Source organism: Centrocercus urophasianus, unplaced genomic scaffold, assembly GCF_019232065.1.
Source record: "Centrocercus urophasianus isolate 14NV4802_14NV808 unplaced genomic scaffold, USGS_Curo_1.0 seq_29, whole genome shotgun sequence".
Taxonomy (NCBI): Eukaryota; Metazoa; Chordata; class Aves; order Galliformes; family Phasianidae; genus Centrocercus; species Centrocercus urophasianus.
The window spans coordinates 1,464,869-1,490,585 of record NW_024884855.1 but is presented as its reverse complement, the minus strand read 5'-3'; the positions used below and the strand labels follow the sequence as shown (position 1 = coordinate 1,490,585).

At 44.6% G+C, this 25,717-nt stretch overlaps 1 protein-coding gene across 5 annotated transcripts in view; it reads right to left on the bottom strand.

Annotated features, from left to right (window-relative positions):
* The window catches only part of NPRL3 (NPR3 like, GATOR1 complex subunit), a 39,150-nt gene that overhangs the window by 9,150 nt on the left and 4,283 nt on the right, over positions 1 to 25,717 (bottom strand). Inside the window, exons 3-11 of one of the 5 annotated variants that reach the window (XM_042828033.1) lie at positions 23,900 to 23,938; positions 20,497 to 20,626; positions 17,583 to 17,657; positions 13,862 to 14,015; positions 12,975 to 13,056; positions 7,529 to 7,666; positions 6,958 to 7,114; positions 5,199 to 5,305; positions 4,183 to 4,312 (exon numbers count right to left, since the gene is read on the bottom strand). In XM_042828033.1, the coding sequence (XP_042683967.1) occupies positions 4,183 to 4,312; positions 5,199 to 5,305; positions 6,958 to 7,114; positions 7,529 to 7,666; positions 12,975 to 13,056; positions 13,862 to 14,015; positions 17,583 to 17,657; positions 20,497 to 20,626; positions 23,900 to 23,938 (1,012 nt within the window). The other 4 variants (XM_042828035.1, XM_042828034.1, XM_042828036.1 and 1 more) reach the window with 4 other exon arrangements.

The following is a 25,717-nucleotide window of genomic DNA, read 5'->3' as shown; positions in this document are numbered from 1 at the left end:
CATTTGCATGCAGCTCTCCTCCCACTCCCATCCTCTGACACGCACTATTTTCCACTGTGCTGCTACACAAAGCACAGCACGTTTTCCATGTACAGCAAAGGCCTCATCTGCTGCAGCCTTACTCCAGCACTGTGGCCAGACTTAGGAAATCAAAGCTGAAAAAGCATTTGTTTTGTGTTCACTGGCTGCCGTTGTACTTTCCCACCTGTTTTTTGGCCACAGTTAGCCCAGCCCCATGAAGGAAGAGTTAGTTAGCTACAATAAGCATATGCACTGTGACAGCGAGCTGCTGCAGCAAAGGGGATGCAGGGACAAAAAGGGATGTGGAATTCACAGGAGTACACTCCTGCCTGAGGGGTGGAGAGATCCCCTCTGCATCTAATGCTACAGCACCAGCTGTTGTGCTTCTGAGTGCTTGCACAGCCACACACACACTGTCCACAGTTCCCTTCAGCAATGCTCCTTGCATGGTGGTGACACCTGTATATTCAAGCAGCGATTGCTGCACTCTGAAGTGCATACAGTGACCTGAGCAGTGCTGCTCTGCCACACACTGCAAGAACATCCCCCAAAAAGGCACGGGGCCAGGCTGCCGTGGAGGGTGTTCTCTACACACAGGCACATGTATTCTTCATAAAAACTGAGCCATTTATTCTGTATGCAATCTGTGCACACGGTGCCTCCCTGTCACCCACCTCTTTTGAGGAAGAGCATCCACAAACGTACCGCCTGGTTTAGACTATATTCAGATCCATTTCTGAAAAGGGAATTTGAATTATACCTTCAGTGAAATCTGCAGTCTTAGATAAGCTGAAAATGGACCTAAGCTCAAAGCTCAGAGCTCCCTGATTCTTTTAACTAATGCTGCTATAATGATAAAAGTAATCGTGGCTTATCAGCAAGGAAGGGAACAAGAAGCTGGTAATTCTACAAGCAATCCTGTGCAAATTGGAGGGCCAGATTCTCAGCAGCAAAGCTTGTCATAGTCTTTAGAAATCACTTTGTTCTAAGGCAGGAGAAAACAGAGTGACCCTAAACAGGAAGGTGAGTGCCAGAAGTTTTATAACCTGCTTGCTGCGACCCTTTGCTTCTGTACGTAACCTCAAACCTTCGTGATCAAGACAATGGCAGGTCCAGGCAGCTAACACTGCCCACAGACTACACAGATGTGCAGCCAAATTCTTCCCAATAACAAAAATACGTGATACCAATGCTGTTCTAGCTACAAATGCAAAGCACATCACTATATGGACTGCTGTGGGGAAAGCTAACTCCAACCCAGCCAGACCTGGAACGCCATTCCAGCAAAACCATTCCAGATTTGTTCCCAACCACAGAACTCCATTCTGTGCAATCTGCTGTGCAATCTGCTGTGCAATCACCAATGCTGTGCCACACAAGGGAGAGGAGAGGCTGGGATAAGAGCCCAGAGTCATGGGCAGCAGAAGAAAGACAGCCTTCTTGGGGTCAGGATAGAGGAGATGCAAATTGCTTTTATTCCAGAAAAAAACACTACGAGAGATTATGAGTTTCCCCTGCCATGTCAGCTCATGAGATCCAGTACCAGCAGTATGAGATACATGGGCTGCTGGTCAGGACACAGTCCCAGGTGGGGGGCTTGCTGGAATTCCATGTAACACTTCTCAGTGCTGCTAACAGGCAACTCACCACTGTGAAAAAAGGGAAGTCACATCTGCTTTCCTCACTCATTCCCAGCTGCAGAAGTGCCTCCCTTGTTCAGCACCGGCCCTGGAGCTGCAGATCCTCCCCTGAGTGAATTCCACCTGCTAACCTGGCAAAGAACTAGAGTGGCTGAAATGAGTTACATGAATAGAATCGAGCTGGACAGGAGCCAGAGCTCCAGCACAAAAGGAAGAGGGAAAGGAGGAAGGCATGTGCACATACTGAGTGGAAAAGAGGGCCCCTTCCCCCTCTCAGCAGCACCAAGCTTTCATTAGACCAGCTAAGCTGCAGTCACAGGCTCAGTGCAATGCTGCTATCCAAGCAGGGCAGATGTAACAGAAAAAGAGAAGCTGGCTTAGGGATCTCTACACAAAGACCAACAACTTCGCAAATATGAGCACGAGACCATGGGTGACAGATATAAAACCACTGCAGAGCTCAACTGCAAAGTACAGCTTGTCATCCCAGGCAAGAAAAGAGATCGAGAAGACTGGCTCCAAGAAAGCTACTGTCTCATGCTCAGGACATGGCTGAGAGCACAGGCAGTGCTAATGGAGGCCACTGCCTGGACACCTCCCCTACCTGACAGACAGATGCTCATCCAGAAGGGCACTGCAGAAGGAAGGAAGCCAATCTAAAGACAACAATCCAATGGGATGGGTGCCATGAGACCTCAACAGCTCCTGCAGACAACACAGCCCTTCCCACTGCACTGACCTTCAGAACCACAGGCAGCAGTCAGCACGATGAGTGGCACAAGGTATGGCCACCAGTCAAATTCTTCAAAGCTTTTTTGAAAAACAGGACAAAAGAAAACAAAAAACATCCACTCCTATGTACAGAGAGTAAAATTACAGTGAAAGATCCAAACTTCGTTCATTTTTTTCAAAGGCAAAGCAAACATAATTTGACAGTATTTACAGTTCAGAGTGCAGCACATTTTATTGCTGCACAGCAGAAAAAAAAGCAAAAAACAAAACACCCACATTTCATCAGATTAATCACTCTATCGACTAGATCTCTGTTAATTATAGTTAACTACAATTGGAGCCTGACCACTCCTGCACAGGGGTTAGATTCATCTCATTAGGAACCAGCCTTTAAAAAAGGCTGTTTCATAATAAAACAATACTGCATAGGTAAATCAAAGCAGAGGAAGGTACTTTTTTTGCATGAATGTATGATATAAAACCACCTAAAAGCTCTTTCCAGACCGTATTCCTCCAAGAACCAGCATGCTTGCCCTCATGGGAAAGAAACTAACCATGTCTCACAGCAGCCCAAGGCACGTGATGGCCTCCACACCTTGCCACAGCAGCCCCAAGTGTTCTGCAAGCACAGAGACTCACTTCCCCTTTTCTCAGCACCATCCTCATCCTCAGTGTGTGGACTCACACCACAGGGCTGAGGAAAACCCCTCGTGCTGTTGACCTTTAGAGCCCCACCAGGCATGTGAGCACCAACCTGAAGACACTCATTCCAAAAGAGCCATTTCAGCACTCCAACAGCTCTGGCAAACGTAGGCACACCTTGCTGTTTCAGGGCTTTCCCCATGGCTGCAGCAGTATGTGGCAGACGTTCGTTATGTGTTTTAAACAAAGACAACTGAGAACAACCAGAAGTGTCAATGGAAAAATACTAGAGCAAGTCATTAATCTTAAATGGGCTACTGAGAGTAAGAATGCCTCCCAAATCTACTGCAGCTACAACAGAATTAATGCTTCCATTTTCCAGACACAGATTTGTCTGTAATACAGCAAAATGCTGCCAGAACAGCAGGCACTGCTCTCCCCCACCTCCAAAGATGGCAGCTGACCAGTACATACTACTGGGATTAGAAGCTTCATAAATAATTATCTCTGATCATAATCTCTGCCAGCCTGTAATTACAACAAATTCTTCTCTCGTAATTGTGTCTGTGTGCTTAATTGATGTTAATCTTCTAGGTGTTTGAATTGTGACTAATTTCATATAAACACAGCAAGTCATCAAAGCACAGAGGCTAGCAGCATTTGGAGGCACCCCAGCGAAAAATGCCCAGGCTCCCTTTGCCACAGTAAGCTGTGCTCAGGGGTCTCATTTTCTTCACCTGGGAATGTAGCAGCGTCAGAAGGCGTTATGTTTGTTATGTTCCTGAGCCCTTTCTTACATTTCACTGGTTCCCAGAAAGGCTGCAAACCATGATCTTCATCAAACCACGAGCTTCTGCCCTACTAACGGTGGCAGATTACAGCAGTCCCTACTGCATCACTCCAGGAAAAGAAGAATTCTGATTTTTCTTTCAGGAATGTGCTTTCCTAACACAAATCATCCACACGGCTTCACCATGACAGTCCCCACAGCCTTTTGGTACGTGAATATGAAACAACAAATTACGTTTGGAAATGTATTAAGAGGTGAATTCTACAAGAGCAAGTTCCTAACCAGAAGCAAACCCAGTCCTCGTTGGCAGGGCAGTGACCCAGTGCCCAACAGCTCCTGCACGCTCCCCCATCTCACCTCCTGCACGGGAGGCACGAGGGGGTTCTTGAACTCTGAGAGTGACACTGGGAGGGAGAACTTGGAGAGCATTGATGGCAGATTGTGGCCCCGGAACTGACAGGAAAATGCATCTGCCAATGGAGAGTAACTGCAAAAGAGAGGTAGAGCAGGAATCAGTTAGTTTGATATTGCTGGTCAGGATAATATCTATCCACTTCAGTATTACAGAAGTGGGAATTCCCAAATGAAACATCTATGAAACACATTAAGGGTAATTCATGGCATGTTGCTTCTTGCTTTAAGTAACCAAGCAGTGTATGTATTTTCATCCTGGCACTGCGTTCAGCTTCACTGTATTATTCAAGGTGTTGAGGAAATCCAAAAGACACAAATAAAAATTACAAAATTGTAAACCTGAGCTGTCTGTGATCAAAGAGCAGGGACTGTACAGCTGAGAGACTAGAGTGGGGATGGGCAGCATGTCAGCACACCTTCAAACACACAGCGTGCAGCTGCAGATGGGACTGCTCTCCCTGCCTGAGCAGAACAAGAAAAGCAGTACTGATGATTGATTACAAGTGTGGGAGAAGCAAGTTAAATATTAGGAAGACTGTCTTCAAGAAGAGCACTCCCATATATGAGAGGCACAGCTGCTCCTGAGTGACCTCCAGGTCTGTTTCAGCCCTATTTTTATACCGCCACCCCATAAGTTTTGACCTAAAATTATTTTCCTACAGCAGAGTTCCAACACAGATTCTATAAACATCTCAATAGAAGGAGCATCACAGTGTAAATAATGTTTCCAAGTCCACGTTGCTGCAGAAGCATACTGATGCTTTGATGTTGCTCCCTGCACCAAACTCCTACATGGCTTTGTGATTTCAAGCACAGGGAATGGTTTGCACTCCGCACAACTGCAACAACTTGGTACACACAGAGCTGCCCCGTGCTGCATCCAGTAACACAGGGAAGGAAGGGGTCTCTGCACTTCTCACTGCCTTCTTACTACAGCCATTCATCTTCCTTCTACTTACAGGCAGACACTGGCATTTGGTGAAAGCATGTAGACATTGTTCTCACACAGCGGATAAATAATAATTGCTTTTCCCCAGTAAACGAGATGTGCAGCAAGCTGGAAAACCTGCATCGAGGGAACATGGAAAAATCAGGAGAGCAAAAAAAAACTCAGACCCTTGGCAACACTTACATACGGTGACAGAAAAATCACATCAGATGGCTGCAAAGTCTTGCTGGAACTGAAATGAAAGCGAAACATTCCGTCCTCTCACGCTGCCTTCAGAGAGCGTTTGGGCTTGAATATAACACATGGCACTTCAAAAAGCTTTGACAAGGTTATTAATTTCCAGAGATTTGCATCACATTTCTGAGGAACTCAGTATTTCCTGTTTTTAAGGAATTCCTTCAAACTGTATTAACAGACGTTTAGTTGCATTTTATGCACTGACAACCTATTTTTGTTTATGCACAGAATGCACTTCAGTTTATGTATGAAAAATAAAGTGAATTGGCCTCCACCATGCACAAACATAAAGGAAACAGAACGGTCTTTTTAATGCTTGGAGATATTTCAGTAATGAGTTACACAACGCATTTTAATACGTTTTAAAAGGTCAGTGGTTGTTACAGGCTCTGGAAGAGCCACATAAGTAGCATCTAGGAGACGTAAAATCCAGCCTGTATCATTAGATGTATTTAACTTTGCTTTTTTGTGGAAAACACAACCGCAGATGAGCAGGGAATTTCCAAAGTTCATCCCACAGCTGTAGAATGCCAAGTAAAACCACAACCACCGTAAGTAAACCTGCACATCTTATTACAAAACAGGACAAGAGAGGGCCTGGACTCGTGAGACCCAGAACACCTGAGATGACAAGCCATGCTCTCCTTTGTCACACTGAGCACAAGACACATCCCTGGGTCTGAACCTGTCCTTAGCAAGGCTGAATAGCTCTCCCCACTGCAGTCTCAGCACAAGCACCAGGCCTGACAAGCAAAGGGCCACATAACTGTGCTGCTCCAGTGCTAAGTGGCCAAGTAACCTTACACATGCTTAAGGCAGCCAGCAGGTAAGAAGCTGCACCTTGGCTATCTTCTGCCCTTGGGCAGAGAACTGCAGAGATGCACTTTGGCCAAGCAGGTCCAGCCACCTATTTGGCCACGGCAACTGTAAGCACTTTGGATGCCTTCATTTGCACACAGACAACAACAGCACGTTAGAGCCATGACAGACCACTGTGGAATAAGTCAGCAGTGCTATTTGTTCCAGGTTTGTTTTGCTCTTAGCTACCTAATGGGAAGGCACAGAAAAGGCAGAGATGTTCTTATCAGTGGAGCAGAGAGACTGGACAAGAAGTATCAGTCACAAGGTGGAACACAGGAAATTCCCACTGGATATGAAGAAAAGTTTTTCACTCAAATGCTGGTGAAATGCTGGACCAGGGCCCAGAGGGGGTGTGGGATCTCCATCACTGGAACTATTCAGAATTCAGACATACTCCCGAGCAGCCTGCTTTCACAGACTTGCTCTGAGCCATGGTGGTTCAGCCTCCAGGCTGCCCCACCACCCCACAGCAATTAGTGATTCAGATGTGGACGCACAGTTACTGCACCACTGATCTTTGTCTCTCCGGTCTGCCCCACACTGTAAGGCTCAAGAGTTCTGTTCACACGGAAAAAAACTGGCATCTCATATACCACAGAAACACACTGGCACCAGAAAGAAAAGTCTCATGAATTGAAAGAATCTCAACTACTGCTTACAGTTCCCCATACCTGCAGCAATGCCAAGTCAGCATCCTGAGCCAGCTGCTGCAAATTCTTCACAGCAGAGGTAGTTTTAATTACTCTCACCAGGGCAGGAGAGCAGTCCAAGGGGAGCTCATTAAGCAATGACTTCTCATCATTTAGAAGCAATAAGGCATGGTAAGGCCTGCAGAAAAAGAAGGGAACACATTTGTAGAGTAAACTGCAACTTTTCCTGAAGGTGTAGTTATTCCCAGATTGGGATACCCCGTCAATCTACTGGCAAAATGAACCTCTTAACATCCTTTTGCTGTAAGCAGATTTAGAGTAAGCCTATTTTTATTTTACAAGATAAGATGTTCCCCATTAAGAGGGGAGAGAGAGCCATATAACTGGATTTAATGCAGGCTGAACTTACTGAAATATAGAATGAAATAGAAGAGAAAAAAAAGCAGGAGCTGGTTACTTTTGCAGATATAAAGCTGTAAACACAGAGAGCAAAAAATTAGATATCAAGGGGCCCAGGCTCTCTCTCCTATACAGGTAAGATTAGTCCTGAGTCAACAGATTGAAATGGACAGTCTGAAGGACTTGCTCTTACCTGATAGATTTCAGGCTTCTCTCAATCGCCTCAGGGGGAATAAAATTTGTTGCAACATAATGGATTTTATGAGGCAGGCAGAAGCTCACTTCCAGCCAGTTGTTGATATGTAACCGGACCACTCCTGTTGTACAGAGGCTACAATAGGAAGAAAAAAACCACATACAGCATTTATAGTGTATTGCAAATGAAAATAGTGGTCCAGATTCACTTCTGCACATGAGTCACATCAGGACAAGAAAGGAGTGAGTGTCCACCTCCAGGCTGGCTGAGGTCAAGCTGGCTTCTAGCTGTGAGGCCTCCTCTGCCTTGTACTCGCAGAGCACTGCACCCTACGAGGCTTTGGGGCAACCTTCTTCCCACTGATCTGCAGCTGCCCCTGCTGTTAACACTGCAGCAGTATCTCATGAGAGAACAGTTTCTTGAAGGTCTATGTGAGACCCTTACACTAGAACACACACACACAGGGCTCGCTGTGCGTTGTGACACTTCCAGATACTTCAGTGATGAATGGAATTGAGTCAGAAGCACTTCAGAGGAATGGAAAGAGGAGCCTCTGAATCTAAGCAAGAAATGAAGCACACCCAGATAGGTACCTACAGCTATTGGAAAATGAGCACAGGTGGGGAAGAGAACAAGTCACTAAGCTAGCAACATCTCACAAATCTTTATAATGATCCCAGCCTGCCAACATGAGAACATGCCTGGGGTCAGCTTTGGTAGAGGACTGAGCAAGGGAGAAGAGGCAAAGCGGAGCATCATTCCTTCTGTGGGGAGTGAGGAACAAACACAAACTTGCAAATCAATCCTAAACAACAGCCAACTTTGTGCTGGAGAGCTGCTCAGCGTGCCTCCAGGCTGCTGTCCTCCGAGATGTGTATCAGAGCTCAGGGAAAACTGCATGAACTCACACCTCATCCTGAGAAGCAAGGCCAGCCAGCCCAGCACCAGCCCCTAAGGACACACAGCCTGGGGTCAGTCACAAGGAGTGTGCATGTAGGTCTGTCATACATGTAGAACTTAACAGGCCGTGTTCTCAGACAGAAAGAACATCTGGCCCCTTCCAAACATCCTCTGGTTTTAGAGTTTGTTGTAAAAGATGTTTGTTTTTTTTTCTAAACAAGACAATATTTTGAAGTTTGCACTCTGAAAATTCCCGTCTAAATTTGAAGCAAAATTGTGTTGAGATTAGCAATAGGACTTCTGTGTCAAGAAAACATGAGAATTTCCTCTCTGCACAAAACACTCCAGGAACAGGCAGTGTGAATACACGTCCTGGACACTCCCTATGAGGTGGCTTAAACACTTCTATCTACTGCTCAGCTTCCAGACACAAACTAACATGCTCCTTTTTAACCTCATCTGGTTGTAGATAGAGCTCAAAGAGAGATGGAAATTCAGCTTTGAAACAAACGCATCAGCAGCTCATGCTGCTAGCAGAACCGGCCACCAAAGCACACCAGTGTGAGAGCACCAATGTGATCCCATCCTGCCCTTTCATGAGGTCAAACCTCACTGTAGACAACGCTCTGCAAAGCAGTGGCCGTGGTTTTGTTCTCAAATCCTGCACGGAACACTGAGAGGTATTTATTTGTCAAGGTGCAAAAAGAATAAGCACTGCACGTCTTCCTCTTCTTAAGAATGCACTGAAGAGATGAGCCTGCTCTCCTGGTGCTGCCATCTCCCACCTGCTCAGAGCTCCGGGCCCTGAGGCAAAGCTTTGACAAACACTTCCCTTTCTCTTGCATTAAATGCTGCAAGTCCATTAGCACTGCTTATCCCACCAGATGTACATAGCTGACAGGGAAAGATGGATTATCTTAAATACATGCACAGAAAGGGCAACCTGAAGCAGAATTCACCCATTCACACCAAACACTAGCAAGAGAAAACGTGACAAAAAATCCATGAGTGATTAAGAGAGGACATGAAAGCAAATGGGGCTGTTAAAGTGGGCGACCAAAGAGCGACAGCACGAAGCACTTGCAGGGATATTTTCACAGCAAAGTTGAATGTTCAGAAAACAGAAAAAAGTGCAGTTGGCTCCTTTCATCCTCTGGCCCATGTGCACGATTTCAGAAGCTTTAATTATATAATTACCCTCTCCACAGCATAATTTTGTCTGCAGTGCATTATACAACAATAGTTTAAAATTAAAGACAAGGAGAAAAACAGATTTTGAGTTCTGATCTCGAATTTAATTTCATTTTTCCACATTTGCATTCAATCCCAAGCCCTCATTATAGCTTTCTATAATGGTTTCTCCTCCACTCCTCCCCCCTTGAGCAGAAAACAATTTAACTCTAATAATCTGGCTGAGAATAAGCAGTGACCCCAGCAACAACGGATGGGACTGCACCCGGCCAGTCACAGGCAAGCAGTTACACCACAGTATGTGCAAGGATTTGTGAAGCACGAAATACAGTCACAGCAAGCAGACTGGGGTTGAGTCCTGAGAGCTGGGGCTGCTCTGCTGGAGGAGCCTCAGGGGATCCCAGCAGTGCCATAAATACCTGAAGGCTGTTTGCCTCACGTGCATTACTGTACATCTGTCCCTCCTGAACTTCATCTGCTGTTTTATCCAGCAGTTTACCAGCATTCAGCAGTAACAGCGAGCCCTGGGAGATGGCTAATGAGACCAGGAGGAGCAAAGTTCAGAAAGAAACAGAAAGAACCAGAGCAGCCATGGAGCCCCTTATCAGAGGATGCTGCGGTCATTAAATATTTACTTTGGCTGGCAGGAGACAGGACTGAATTCGGGAAGTGAGATCAGCTGAAGGCTCTGGAATATACAGAAAGCACCTCCAGAGCTGCCAGCTGCAGGAAGCTGGGGAATATTGGATTCTCCTTTGCCCTATTCCTATGCTCTGCCCAGAACAGAGGCTGGAAGCCACCGCCCCAAAGTGGGAATCCAAAGTTTCCCAGTATTCTGCATGATTCCAGCCTTCTCTGCACAACTACCAACAGAATATTTCACCTCACATTTATGAATTCCTACAGACACACAGAGTATTTTATGTTTATCCCATTTACATCAGAATTTAATAACACCTGCTAGTTGCAGTAAACTCACATCTGAGTTTGTTTTTGCTAGAAGTTGTGACTGTTTGGAGCTCTGAAATGGTTTTACGCTTTGGTGTAAAGGATGCACTCACTGTCCTTTGGTCAACTAACTGCAGCTCATTCATATCCTACATACACCCATACACATCCCCATATAATAATTTATTATTCCCCTTCTCAAGGTAGGATGGACTAGATCCACTGAGCAGTTCTAATCCCACTAGCTAAAAATGTATGAAGGCACTTTGTGTATTAAGAACAAAGAAATAAAACAAAAAAAGCCAATCCTCCCTTTTCACTTTTTTTCTGATATAAAGCTAGTAGAAATTTGCTAAAACCAGATGAGCAGTTAGCTATCATCAGCTAACCAACTAAATTATCTGCACCTGTAGATAAACTTAGTGAAAGCAGTCTTTATTCCTTAAAATGAACACTGGCCTGAAAGAGGCTCACACTAGAGAAGAGGTCACTGGAGGTGCTAGCAATGGCAAATGTTGGTCTGGAGCCATTGCTCCTTGCTCTATTACAGTGCTGGAGTGTGGGAGGAGGAAAATGAAAAAAGATCCCCACATCAGTTTTCTGAACTGACTGAAGTGAAACATTCTGGTTTTAGCCCTTAAGAGTCAAAAGGTCCCAGGAAGTCATGCAGACTACCTCTAAATCCCCACTTTAATAACACTCGCTTCCTACAGCAGTAGTGTTACAGTCCAGATGACCTGGAATTGCTTGCTGCCTTATAAACTATGGATGTTTCATTCCAAATGCAAAGGACATGCTGAATTACAAAAAGATTTACACACTTGTGGTTCTGCATAAACCACCTTACTAAGAGATGTGTTGGATCTTGCCTGAATTACCCCAGCACCATCTACAGGAAAGCAAGGGCTAGGCAGCATTTCTGGAGCAACTGGGGTAATTCAAGTGGCTCTTTGTCTGGAATTCCAAGAACACCATCCAGCAACACCGCTGACTGCTCTTAAACAGAGCTTTGCACTCAAATGCAAAGTCATTTTTTACTTTTACTAACAGCTCATTTCTTAGGTTTGCTCATGACAATGCTGTGCAAAGCAGAGTCAAAATATGCTGCACATCCCCTCTCTCCCTCCCACACTGCCTACATGAGAGAGATTGCTTTATATTACCTCTGGGAGCCAGCACCAATGCGTGCTTTGCCCTGCTCCTCGTTTTGTGGAAGGGCAGCAGTAATACACCCCACGAGCTTGGGCCTGTGTGCTCCCACAGTCACAGCTACGTGCCACAAGATGTCACTGTGTCACTAAAATGTTTGGAAACGAGATAAGGAATTGCCTAGTCACCAGCACACAGCCTGAGAGGAACAGAACAAAGTAAGAAGTAGGTGACAAATTTCAGGTAAGAACAACAGGCTACACAAAGAGTGCCCTATGCTAACATTTAGTACAGATGTTGGGAGAGTTGCACTGAACAGTAAACAAACACGCTGAAAGTCAGAGTTCTTGAACACAGTGTAAAAACATCTTACTAAAAGCTTTATTATCATTTAATTATTTAGGTTCTCAGTGTCTTCCCTCTGTATAAGGGAAACTGCATCCCAGGGAAGAGTTGCTCTGAGATAATGCAGTGCTCTGAAGTCAAAGAAGGAACTCAACAGCAGTTTGCCTCAGCCCAGACAAACACCCACATCAAGGGGCACATCTCTCTGCCCACCAAACCCTTCTGTTCTCTGTCCTTATTTCCCCAGGTGCATTTCCTGAATGAAACTGTCTGCTCAGCATGAGGAGTCAGCACTGACATGCTGCTGGAGGAGGACGCTGGAGGAGCCAGGTGCCCAGCTCCTGCTGAAATCCAGCCTTTAATCCACACTTCTTTGAAATCCTCGCCAGAGCCTTTAATCCAGTCAAGAAGCAGCATGTTGTACTTTCCATTCTGCTGAAAGTCTCACAGTCTAATCCAAATTCTATGTCTAGACATGCACAGTGTAGACAAATGCAGGCAAGGCAGTATCTGGCACTGCCATCAGTGCTTGATGTAGTGTTTTTCCCTTACCTGTTGGTTTTGAACACTTCTACAGAGATAAGATATTCATAATTTGACACTTTCCAATTCTACAATTTGTTTGTCATTACGTGCCTCTATTCTGAAGAGGAAAATAATTCTTAAAGCTGCAACAGACCACCAACTGTTAAGAAACATAAAATACCCACAGAGACACCATGGTGATGATTAGGAGAGCAATTCTGTAACCATTTCACCTGACAGCAAGCCTTCACATCATTCTACCTGGTCTGAAAACAGATTTCAGTGAATCAGCAACATGAGGAGATGGATAACTGCCTAAGCAACAGGGCCAGGAGGTTTCAGTGAGAAGCAGTGTGCTACAAGCTACAAAGAACATGCTACTTACCTGTCATAAGTCTCTTTGAGATCTCTGGCCAGTTTGCACTTGGGCAGGATGTGATGAAAAGGTGACTGTGGCCCTTCTGTAGCTATGGAACATTTCAAAACAAGAAAGCAAATAACTAACTTCAAAGTAGAGAGAATTTCCTCTTCCCCCTCTAGGCACAAACCAGCACCTTAGGCATAGAATCCCTACCTTCTTGATTTACACTTCTATTTCAAAGCTTTTATGATAATCCAAGTTAAGTGTCAAGATAATAAAGTGAATTAATGTCAGCTTCTTCTGATGCTCAACTCAGCTAAACACACATATTTGTGAACTTGACAAGCAACGATATTAAATGGTTTTGGTTTTATACATACTAACTCTAGTTTTCAACACCTGCAGCAAGACGGTGCATCAGACGGGGCAGTCAGTTCACCCTGACTGTGCTTATTATTTTAGTTAATTGCTATAAAGCATAGTCAATAAAAATGCTGTAATACAATCTGTTGGCCGTGTAAACAGGGAAAATTTCTACACAAGACGTCTGGTGACTTGGGACACAGCACTTGCACGTGCCAGGCTTGCTCTAGGTTGAATGAAGCTGCACCACACGAGTTCTTCCATCTCAGTCTGACAGGCAAATTCAAACATTCAGTGCACACTCTCCAGTGATTGCTCTGAACTAAGATAGCAGAGAAAGCAGCCAAACTACTTCACTTTTAAAGCTGACATCTCTGCACAGGAATTGTGATCTTGGATGAGGCAAAATGCAATCAAAAGCTGTCAGAATGCTAAGGAGCACCAAAACGTGCACGTCCTGATCCCAGCCACAAAAGGCTCCATCAGCACTTTTCTGAAAAAGTACTCCTGACAAACATATTCCTGTCCAATCCAAGCTCAGTACTCACTTTCTGACATGGCAGACACTTCATCCTGAATAGCTAAGATGAGTTTGGCCTCCCTGGTCAGGTATTGGCAGCGGCGCTCCTCGTGCTGCAGGACGATGGCGATCCGACGGGAAAGGTTGTGTAGGCAGTTTATCACTGATGGATCTGCATTGGCCTGCAGGCAACACAGAAAGTCAGCCACAATCACATTTATGGAACTAAAGTGATGGTAAGTAATCAGAAGCAATCAAAGTAATCATCTTCAGCAGATACCACGGTCAGCCTTTGGCAACAGGCGGAAAAAAGGAATTTTCTCCGAGAGCAAAAAAGCTGTCAGAGATATCCACAGGTAAGGAAGAGCAGGATGAGGGATTTCTAAGCTTTTCCTTACACAAGAAATTAACGCAGTGCTTGGAGCATGTGACTCAAAGCTGTTTTATTTTTTCCAGTTGTTTCTGGGCCTTTTGCTATCAGAGAAAGCAAAGAACTCAATTGTACACATCCGGGAAGAAAATATCAAGTTGTTTGAAAAGGAGGAACATAGAATCACAGAATGGGTTGGAAAGGGACCTCAAGGATGATCAAGTTTCAATCCCTGCGCCACAGGCAGGTCTGCTAACCTCTAAACCATGTGCTAGAACAGGCTGCCCAGGGCCCCACTCAACCTGGCCTGAACACCTCCAGGGCTATCTCCAGGGCCCCTCTGGGCAGCCTGTTCCAGCACTTCACCACTCTCTTGGTGAACAGTTTCCCCCTGACATCCAATCTAAATCTCCCATAGTTTAAAACCCTCCCTCCTTGTCCTAAACATCATGACATTCAGCTCACTGGGAGTGCAGGGACAGCAGTGCCTTCAACACTGTTTATACTGCGATTCTCTTACTCCTCACAAGACAAATGCTAATTTTATTAGAAGCACCAACGCATGATCAACACTTTGATCCGAACCACAATGAATGTGGGATTACATTCCAAAGCATTTCATGAATACGGCTCGTTACAAACACTACATTTGTGCCAGTCCCCTTTGTGCTGGAAAAATCTATCACATAAGGACAGCTGACAAGGGGGGACTTGGTGGCTCTAGTCAGGGAGTGCACAGCACACAGCTGCCTCATGTTTGTTAAGATATTCAGAGGAATTTACAGTTCTAGCAAGTGATAACTTGGCACGTAAACTAGCAAACCATGAGTCAACACTTCTGAATTCTGCTGTTCTTGCTGAGTCACGACACGTTGTAGCCCTGAAGCTTAACACAGCAGGATGGGTGCTGATTATAGCTTTTGGGACTTTGCCTGCTGTCTGCCTGCTGCAGATGGACTCTCTTTATCTCAGAATACCTCCACCCACACTTTGCAGTGCACAAATTTCCACTTGCTTTACGCACAGCACTTTCCAAAACCTTGACAGTTCTCTACGAAGTATGAGTGTCTTATTTGGCAAATACCATTCACTGCCGCATTAAACTACATCAGTATCCTCACTCTGCCAACAAAAAAGCAAGTTTTCCCTAGAATCACTAAACCAGATTCTAAATAAACACCTCACCAAGCCCTGGCAATGCTGTGAGTGAAGCAGCATTGTTTGCAGCACTCCTGCTTCCTCAACATGCAAAAGTGTCTGCATGTCCAGTTACCTACTTACAATCAAAGCAGGATGCTTTACTAGAAGATCAAGACTTTTGAAGCCAATGTCTGCCAGTGTGTGAAATACAAAATCAGCTTCTATTCAAACTTAGCACCTCCTAACCTAACAATATCCCATAGCACAACACTGGGTCCTCAGCAGAACTTGAGGAACAACTTCTTGCTTGATTCGGACTGGCATAACTTGCTGGCATAACTGTCAGTTGTGAAGCCTTGTTCTTTCACTGAGGAAAAGCCACTTGGACTGTGGGTACGCATATGTTAGTCACCACTGGAAAGCCAGCAGTAAGAAAAGTACTACAAGTACTTCACAGCCAGGTAATTGGAGGCTTTTAAATCATGACACCGTATCCAAAGTCGTGGTCAAGCCAAAATCAACCATCTCTAGAAGGACAGTTATTCCAGCTCTCATTTAAAAATGTTCCTTTCACATGTATACAAGGCACAAAAATAGTATGATGGCTCCACAGATGTAATATGTGGGCTGCAAAGAGCCAGAGCTCAGAAATCAATGTGTGAACATAATGAAATTTCTATAGTTTTATGCTATCAAATTAACCAAGTCAGGATCTCTTGACACAGATCCTAACTTCTTATCAATAGATTAGATCTGAGGAGAAAAAAGGAAAACATAACTTCTCCAGCTTTTTGTTTAGCATTAAAATTCATTTATTCCTCACATGTTCCTTCACTTCAATCAGAATGCTACAGCCAGCTGCTCCCTGGCATGTTCCTTCTTTTACAGAGATCTCATGCCTAAGAAGTGGCAGCTTCCAAACACCTCCCACTGAATTGTAAAAGAAGCCTGGAGGCAACAGCACAGTGCATCACACAGCATGACTATGGGCACAAAACAGGGTTGTTCTGACATATCATTTCAAGAAAAGCATCAGGGTTATAAAAAGGAACAGCTTTTGTCCAAACACACAAGGACTGCCAAGAAAACTCTTCAGGCATCAAATCAAGAGCACCTTCATCCACAGACCAGTTTTAGGTGAAACTGCAAGACCATTACCCCAGGAACGTGGCCTCACTCAAAGCACTATGAGAAGAAAGAGGGAAAAGGGGGGGGTGGGGAGAGGATGCAACTACATAATTTACATCGTTGGACAAAGTCAAGTGCCTAATTTATTATTTCCATAGACTCAATTGTCTGTTATTCAGAGAAGCACTGAATTAGAATGCTCCACATAATGGGAAAAAAACAAACAACTGGCAAAACAGGTCCAAGGACTCAAACCCATTCCTTCTGATCCAGCCCACATAACTCCTGGCCCAAGCGACACACCTTCCCAGAACCCAGAGCACCGCATAGCACACGGAGCTGCCCCCCATCCAGGTCTGAATCCAAGCTAGTAAACCTTTCCAGTAAGGTGTGATGGCTCCAGAGTGCACAGAGCAGATTTCTGATGGCTCTGCACTGAGCAAGCTTCAGCTAACCAAAGCCATGGCAAGGCCGTCACTCACAAGGCTGGCCACAAGTGCCACTGTCTGTGCGTGCTGCTGCTCTGATTCTGGAGCAGAATCGGACACCAAGGTCAAAGTTGCACGGAGCCACAAAGGCCCAGCAACATGCCAGTGCACTACAATGGATCTGGGCTTATTCTGGGCAGAAGGAAAACAGAGAACAGCATCTGGCACACAGCACAGGAAGACACAGGCTGCCTTTCCACACAGCTAGCTTGGACAGGATTCAATGGCACTGTTAGAAAAATCACAGCAGGTCACCGTTTCACAAATCACAAATGACAAGACATGAGCAAGATTTGCAACAGAGGTCATATATCATTTGCAAAGTGATATCTTGCAAGCCTCTACCCTATGGCTATTTAAAATAAAACAAAGAAAAAAACAGCTCTACAGTATGTCCTGAAGAGAATAACTGTGCTTGAGCTATATAGAGCACCAGGCTGAAAAAGCTTCCCACTTCTCAGTGTGATGTTCTATACTGTTTATTTTTGTTGTTTGAAGTGAAAATCTCCAAGTGAAATCAGACACCAAATATTTCAAGAGAGACCACTGGAACATGAGCCTGCTGCACTCTGTTACACAGCTGAGGTGCATCCCACTCCCCGGTGACAAGGGACAGTCCTTACCCTTAGGGCAAACACGACATTGAAGAGGATCATAGTGGGCATCTCCCTCTTTGGTGAAGGATCTGTTTTGGATACCTGAAAAAGATTTAGAAGAATTCCATAGGCTTGTGTGCTTTGGAACCGGTAATGAAGGGAGAAATAAGAGAGAAAAAAAAAAAAAAAGAAAAAAAATGAAAAGCCTAAATCAGCCAAGTAACAGTTTGCTGAGAGGACAGACAAATTGAATTAGAACATCAAAAATGACTTGCAAAAAATAAAACCATGTTATTTTTTGAAGTGTCACAGTTGTTCTACATTTTCCAAGAAGCTGATAAAGCATTTTGGTCAGAACAATAGGAGTGTGCAGCAGTCTGAGAGGTGTCCTGTATTGCATCTTAGTACCATTAGGGACCTACCCAGCAACTTTCCTCAGCACAACTGTCATATACTGTTAGCACAGAAAATTTCTCAGCCCCATCCACATCTATTTCTCTCTTTCTAAAAATCCCTCAAAGCCCCCATTTGGACTGCATCATGATTAAAGCTACTGCTTTCATCCGAACAGCTATGCTCTAGAACTGCCCCAATTCCAAATCACCTTGTTGTGTCCATTTCTTCTCAAGCTACAGGTTCTAGGATGTCTTGTGAACTTCAATAAAGATTTAGAAGCATTTATGTGCAAGGTCTGATTCTTCCTTAAAATCAAAGAAACCACCACAATTAACATCAGCTGGAATTGAGCTAATTTTCACCTCACCGCTTGTGCAAGAAAAAAAGAATCAAATACTAAAATGGAATAGAAAATGGTGAAAGAATTTGAAGAATTCAGAACATCACTACATAAAAGGCAGTCTGACACCTATAATTAAATACCGGTGCTTTTGTAGTTTCTGAATCTCATCTGAGGAAGAATTTGCTGAGCTGTCCTGTGCAGTAACTGACTGTGGTATGAACACCAAAGGAATTCAAACCAGAGACTGTCAGGTTACTCCAGCCACTGCTTCTGCACCATGGGAAAAGAAAGAAACAATCTAGCTTCTTCCTAACTGCCAAAGGGTCCCTGATTTATCCCAAGTGAAGCAGCAAAGATGGCTGCCACGTTCAGAACATTCTGGAAACTAGAAAGTGCCTGCTAGGGTGATAAGAACACACCCAAGAAAAAGATTCTACTAGAAGCAACAAGAAGGTGTTTCCTGCACACTGTCATGTTGTTTATTTACCCAGATGCAATTTCATTTAGACAAACTGAAAATGAAGAGAAATTTCATGGCCACTGCTGTCAGGGCCCCGAGGGCACCAAAAGGTCTCAGCATCATTGACCAGCACCACTTGGGTCCCCACTTCAGCCTATGGCCCAGGAGCCATGCTAAGGCTCAGTCTGGGGCCTTCGATCCCTGTCCAAAGGATTGTCCAAGGATTGGAGCTGTGCTGTGGGTAGCTTGTTTCCTGGATGGACCCCACCAAGTACACAGCAGCCCCATCCTCCAGCCCTGCCTCCGGCTCCATCTCCCCTTGCTCCTGGCTCCAGGCCCTGGGCCTGGTTCATCTCTCGCCTCCTGTGGGGTTGGTGACAGACCCTGACCACAGCAGTCAGACACACACCTCTGTGTCCCATCTCGGGGGGGTGCTGCCTGTGTGGGATTGCCCAGACAGCAATGCAAAAGATCCAGAGCATCCCCCTCTTCTCTCCTCCGTTCCTTAGTCCTTTCCTCCATCATTTCACAAAGCCTCATACACACTGAGATGGGAGTTTCTTTGACAACAACACAAGGTAACACCTTGTCTCTCTGTTGCTGTTTGCTGCATGTGTCTGAGCTAGAACCATGAATGGCAAAACACGAATTATCTTGCAAACCTGCTTCAGCTTCCCAACACCTGACCAACTAGCTTTCTCCCACCAGCACTTTTGGTGCCCTAGGGTAAGTGGGCACTGTTGTTCTAAGCACAGACTAGGCTTTCTGAAGTACTTGCACAGCTTGGGGGCACTTGAATTTTGTCTTCCAAAGCATCTTAAACATTTGAGGGTTGAGCCTCGGTGATATTCAGTCACATTTCCTGTAGGCTTACGAATGAGTTTCGGAAGTGGAACACCAGCAGCTTTTGATGCTTGATGCCAGCTTCTTACTTGGATGAAAGCAGTCCTACAGCAATCCGATCCTCTAAATATCAAGCAGCAGTTGCCAACAATCTGTTTGCACCTCTAATTATAGACAGAAAGGATGACAGAATTGGCAAGCAGATCTCTGCCAGAAAAACCGAACAGTTTTGTAAATTTGGTGAAAAATGAGATGAAAGCAGTTCAGTGATACAGATTAGTGTTGTATTCAGAAATTACCAGGCCTACTTCATTTTCACGGTCTGTCAGGACGAAAGAATGGGAAAGGGATTATTTTCTATATAGAACCACGCAAATTCTTTCCTAGAGTTAAGCAGGGCCTTTTCCATAAGCTGGGTGGCAATTGCTTTCATTCCAATCGGATAAAACACAGGCCACAGATCAAGGTCTCAATACAAACAGCAGCCTAAATTTGTCCATGAGAAAACTTTAGACCTCTTTCTAACATCTGTGAGGGTTTTGTTTTGTTCGGTTGTTTTTTTCTTTCTGCCATGCTAATTGGAGGTGCAAAAACCCTACTGGCATCATAAGAAACATGGATTTTGGGGTGGACTGTTCATTACTACTTCTCTTTATCCACACAGCTTTTCTTAAGTAAGCAGATGGGCTATTCTGGGAACCACTGACACAGCTTCCTCAGTTTGCCACTCGCTGTGGTTACCTGGAAATACATACAGACAGCTCCAAGCACTGTGAAGAATCAGAAATCAGGAAGAAGCAGGATCAAAAGAAAACATATCCGTTCTGAATTTTAAGTCCCCTAACTAAGATACACAACTGGAAAAAAAAGCATGCCTGCAAGCAGCTCTCTTACCATACCTGCCCAAGGGCATGCTGAAGCAACGTAGGGTGGCCAACAAAGCGAACATTATCAATCTTCAGTTCAAATTTTTTGCCACACATATCTGACTTTGTAGCCAAAATTGTTGCCAGGATGACATCTGAAAACCTTGAAGAGCGGAAAGAGAAGTTACTACAGTTTTCAACAAGCACACCACTTGAATGTTCCTCCAAGCAGATTCATTTAATTCGTGAGTTTTTTTAATATTGTAAATTGTGTCCAAATTACTGTACCTGCAAACCCCAATTATGGAAAATTAAGAATCCCTTAATTATATCTCTCAGATCATCGCAATTATCAAACAGGAAGCATTCAAGACAAAGGCTGCAGGGTCATGCTTATTTAAGTACATGCTCAGCAAAATACATTGGAAAGATTAGATGCAGTTTGTTTAAATATAAAAAACAGCTTGAGTTAGCCATTGCCTGGATTTAGCTGCAGGTTAATTAACTTACTAAGCAACTACATACCAAAACAGCCTGTCACTCAAGCACCACAAAGACCTTTAAGCCACCCACTGTGACAGAGGGGAAGGCAAGACAGAGCTGATTCAAATAAGAGAAATAAATATTCTACGCTTGTCCCTCCTATTCAAATCTAACCTCATGAAAGTTACTTCACTTAGCAGATCTCAGGCTGCAGCCAAAAGCCCAGCAGCACCCTTCTGAGAGCTGCATGGCATCACCCAGGCTCATGTGCTGCACTGAACCAAGACAAAGTCAGGGCAGTGAGTCCTCATTGGTGCCCACCTCGCTGCAGTGGGACTGCGCTGCTCCAGAATTGTGGTGGGAAGAACACAGCCACGAAATAGGAAGGCAAGTAATTACAAGGAGTCTGCCAAGTGAAACACATCCACAGGTGCAAAACTGGGTCAGAACTGCAATGTGACAGGGAAGGATTCTGCAGCCACTTTCTGATGACTTTACAATATTGGCCCGGTCTTTCAGAATGCTCCTTTTCCTCAGGGCATCCCCTGAGACAGCAGAGCTCAAATCCCTAGGAAAGGGGACCTCAGTGAGCTGCCAGGGGAAGCTCACGATTGCAGGATGGGAGCAGTGAGAGGTTTGATATTAGCAATGTTCTTTCCTTGTCTGATTTCTCTGAGACTCCCATTTTACCAAATGGATATCGAGCCAGCTTCTGAAGAGACCAGCTATTTTAATCATGGCAATATTTATTTCAGTTTCTTTATTTACATTCACGATGTGTTCCCCTGTCTGACCACCCCCTCCACCACGCAGGTACCCCAGATAACACAGTATCACTCAGAGAAAAGGGCAGACACGGGTGTGTTCCACAGCCACCTTATCTCCGGGCCACAAGCAGGCCCTCAGTGCCCACAGAAGCAGTCAATGTGCCACATTCTTGGTTTTCTCTGAGTGAGTTACAGTGCATTACAGGGACAAATATACACACAAGTCTTTTGGGGTATCCACCTGCATATGATTCAGGGGCTATTTCTTCACTAGACCTACATACACTGAAGGTGTAGGATAACACAGGGCCTTTTGAGATGTGAAAGCCTCTGATGCTTGCACAATAAAGTCATCCAGACCATGGCTGGCTAGTGGAAGGGGCAGCTCCATACAAACTTCCAAACCTCTGGCTGCTCTGCTCCAGACAGGATGCCCAGCACTGCTGAGGGCTAGCAGAGACAAGGGGAGACTGGCCACAGGCTACTGGGGCACTGAGCCAATGCCCCTCAGCCACAGCACTGGGGTGGGCTGAACAACACATGGAGTTTGTAAAGAGAAGGTAATGCTTCCTCAGACTGGGCCTGGCTTGGCAGTCCCTGGTGATCACATTTGAAATAGGAAAGTCACCGAGACAGCAGTGAGCTTCCCCTGTTCTTTCTGTCCTGCTCAGCTGTGTCAGTAACAGGCTCTTCGTGGGGCCAGGCAGACTGTAAAGCAAGAGATCAAACTGACCGTCTGCTTTGTTAAGTGGAAGCAGGAGGGCAAACTGGGAAGTGCCTGCTTGCTGGTAAGAAATTAGTCACTTCCTTCCCTCAGCAAAGGACATCCTGGGAGCTGGAAAACCAAACTTCATTGTGATGACTTACACCACTGTTAAGATTTAACTTCAACATGGAATTACAGCAACAGTTGCTTTCATGCGGAACTGTGGTGCCAAAAACTTCAGCATTTCCACAGGAGAGCTCATGACACTGACATTCACCATCAGCATGACTTTGCATTTGGCTCGGTAGGGAGCAGCAGATTGAAAGGTTAATTTTGTAAACCTTTTCCTATCTTCTTGCTGGCTGGAACCTCCTTCTGGGAGAATGCTCCAACAGCAGCCAGGTGACATGCTCAGGATATGTACAACCCTCTGGATGGCTTGCAGGGGTTCCACCTGATGGCACCTCCAGAGCAACCTGGACTCCAGACATGTTTTCCTGGTCTGACAGCCTGGATTCATTGGTTTGGTTGTTTGATCCTACCTCTCACCCCCCAAAACCACTGCACGTGATTTACTCATTTCTCAGGCCTCTGGATGACAGGGAGATTGAGGGACAGCAGATATGTCACTGCCATCACTTGATCTCAGACAATAAAGCAGCCAATGCAGGCTGCCTGCTGCCACCAGCACCTCCTCTGGAACTGACACAGCTGAAACAACAGCGCCTTTGCCTTAGCATGCAGACAAGAGGGGGAAAGGATCTCAAACAGAACTTCAGTGTTTCCCCAGGGGTGGATAACCACTTTTAAGGTGCCACAGAAATCCAAAAATTCTTTATAATTTTCAAATTACAAAGAATTTGTATTGGAGGTAGGGTAGGGGGAGAGCTGACTATCTAGGTGACCATCTTTATGCTACACAAGGACTAGAAATGTATTTTAATACTTTTGGGCCCTTGGCAGAGACAAGCCCTTTTCCCTCTGCACGTTCAGGAAGGGCTATAATGCACTTGTCAGTTCAGCTTAGAAGGGCACCAGGAAGGAGCAGCTGCTCAAAAACAGCTCTGCAACGAGCTCTGCATAATTAGTGTGAGATTATAAATAGTTCAGTCACTCATCTGTACTTTTCGGTCATTGCTTGTCAGAAGGCAATTTGCTTCAGGGCTCCTTGCTGGAATAACTACAAAGCTAAAGCTATTCTTTTGCACTCTTGGAGGATCACAACTTTCCTCAGTTCACATTAGGGACAGTACACACTCATTCTGGTTGCCCTGCAGAAAGCACAGAAGTGTTAGTAGGACCTCTGTAATTATCCTAGCATTAACTGTTAGCAATAGTTTCCTACAGATACTGTGATTTAGCACATAATTGCCTCATCATTTGGTGTAAAGTAGAAACCAGAAACAAAGCACATTGACAGGATGGTGAGAAAAGAAAGCCATTCTAGACAGAGGTGGTTGTTGAGAACATTTGGTCTTACCCTGAAACCAATTGTTCATCGGTTAGAGGACATTGGTCTCTGAAATGGGAACATGGCCATAAACACAAACAAAAACATAAACAAAATAAACGACGCAGGTACATAAAATACAAAAAGAAAAAGAGAAAAAGATAATGTTAAAAACCAGGGGGATCTATTAAGAGTTAAACTCCTGTAAAGAAAACGGTAAGTATTGAGAAGAGGCACAAGTTAATGGTTGTGAGGTGCTGGGATGTGGTGCAGGCTGAGCTTGGTGGCATTTCAATTCTCTCAGCAGTGCTATGGCAATGTGTTCCCACAACCTGCTGCACTTATGGAACTGCACTCATTAAACTCAAGCTTACCTTAAAACAGACAAACAAACACATAAACAATAACAGAATAACAGCAGAGGTTCCACTCTGGTTTAGAGCAGACTCCAAAAGTCGGTTTGTTTCCTAGAGCTTCGCCAGTGGTTTAAAAGGCTTTAAAAGCTTCACGCTGCCCACTGTACAAAGGGGAGATCAGATGGAAACCTCCAACAATTATTTAATGCAGGAGAGAGCTGATTTCCACTGGTCGTGTTGAGAAGGCAGAACAACCCTAGAGGACAAACTATACAAAGAGGGTGATATTACAGAAAGGGATGGATGGGTGACCGGAAAGGAAGAGGCTTACAGAAAGGAAAGCTTTCAGAACAAATAACAAGGAGAACACTGAGGTTCCAGTGAAAGGGGGACAGAGGATATAGAAACATTACCACAGGAGAACGACTGTTTGTTAGAAAGGGACATCCTTTGTTTCAGTAGCTTGGGTTTCTGTAACAAAAGTATTTAGCCAATTGATGACATCAATGCTGCAAAGCTTACTACATCTCTTTGGTTAAGTCAGTTATGCTACTGAAAAATGCAACGTCCGGTGCAACAGGTTTCTTTATGTGCATCTGCATTAGAATTTGTGCTACTGTATCCCCTCAAAAAAACCACCAAAACAAAGACATTTAAGACCAATTTAACAAATCTTCTGGCTTCAACAGAGCTAATGCACAACTTCACATTTTTGGGAGAAAAAAAGAGAATAGCAAGCATCTCCAATAGCTCTGAAGGGTGTATATTTTTGGGATAGCACTCAAATCTGAAGGATGTTTTTGAAGACAGTAAATTAGGGAAGTATGAGAAGAGGCCAGCATGGAGAGTCACTGACAGGTCATTCGTTTCAGCAGTGTCAGATTTTTCTGAGCACCTCTCTGTTGCATGGCCACCCCCAACACACCTCGACCACTTGTGCTGCTTGACTTGTTTTTGAGAGGAATAAAAGATCTATATTCAAAAGACCTGCAGTTACAACTTCGTGGAACAGAAATCATATTGCCAATACACACCAGTCACTTGGAGGTAGGACTTCATGAACAGACTGCAATTCTCTTTAAGTAACAGAAAGCATAATGAACAGCAGGAAATTCATGTCTGAAGGATTCAAGAAATCCAGTTACGCATGCAAAGATGGAAATGGAGAATTATGGCACCTAAACTGACATAATTTTCTGGAGCCATAAAGAAATACTTACAACTCAACTGCTCCACAAGAGATCGGCTCAAAAGTAACTGTTCTGGCTTCTAACAGCTTGGAAAAAAAGTGATATTGAATGTTCTCTAGGACATATTTGATCCTAGATTGCCAGTGAATTGAAGGCAGTCATCCAGTATAAAGCAGGATGGGTCCAACCTTCATACAAACTATTGCAGTGACTAGATAGATCTGAAATAGCCTTTGTTACTAAACATGAGAACATTATCAAACTTGCCACACACCATCCGCTCAGCTTAGCATCTGCCCTCT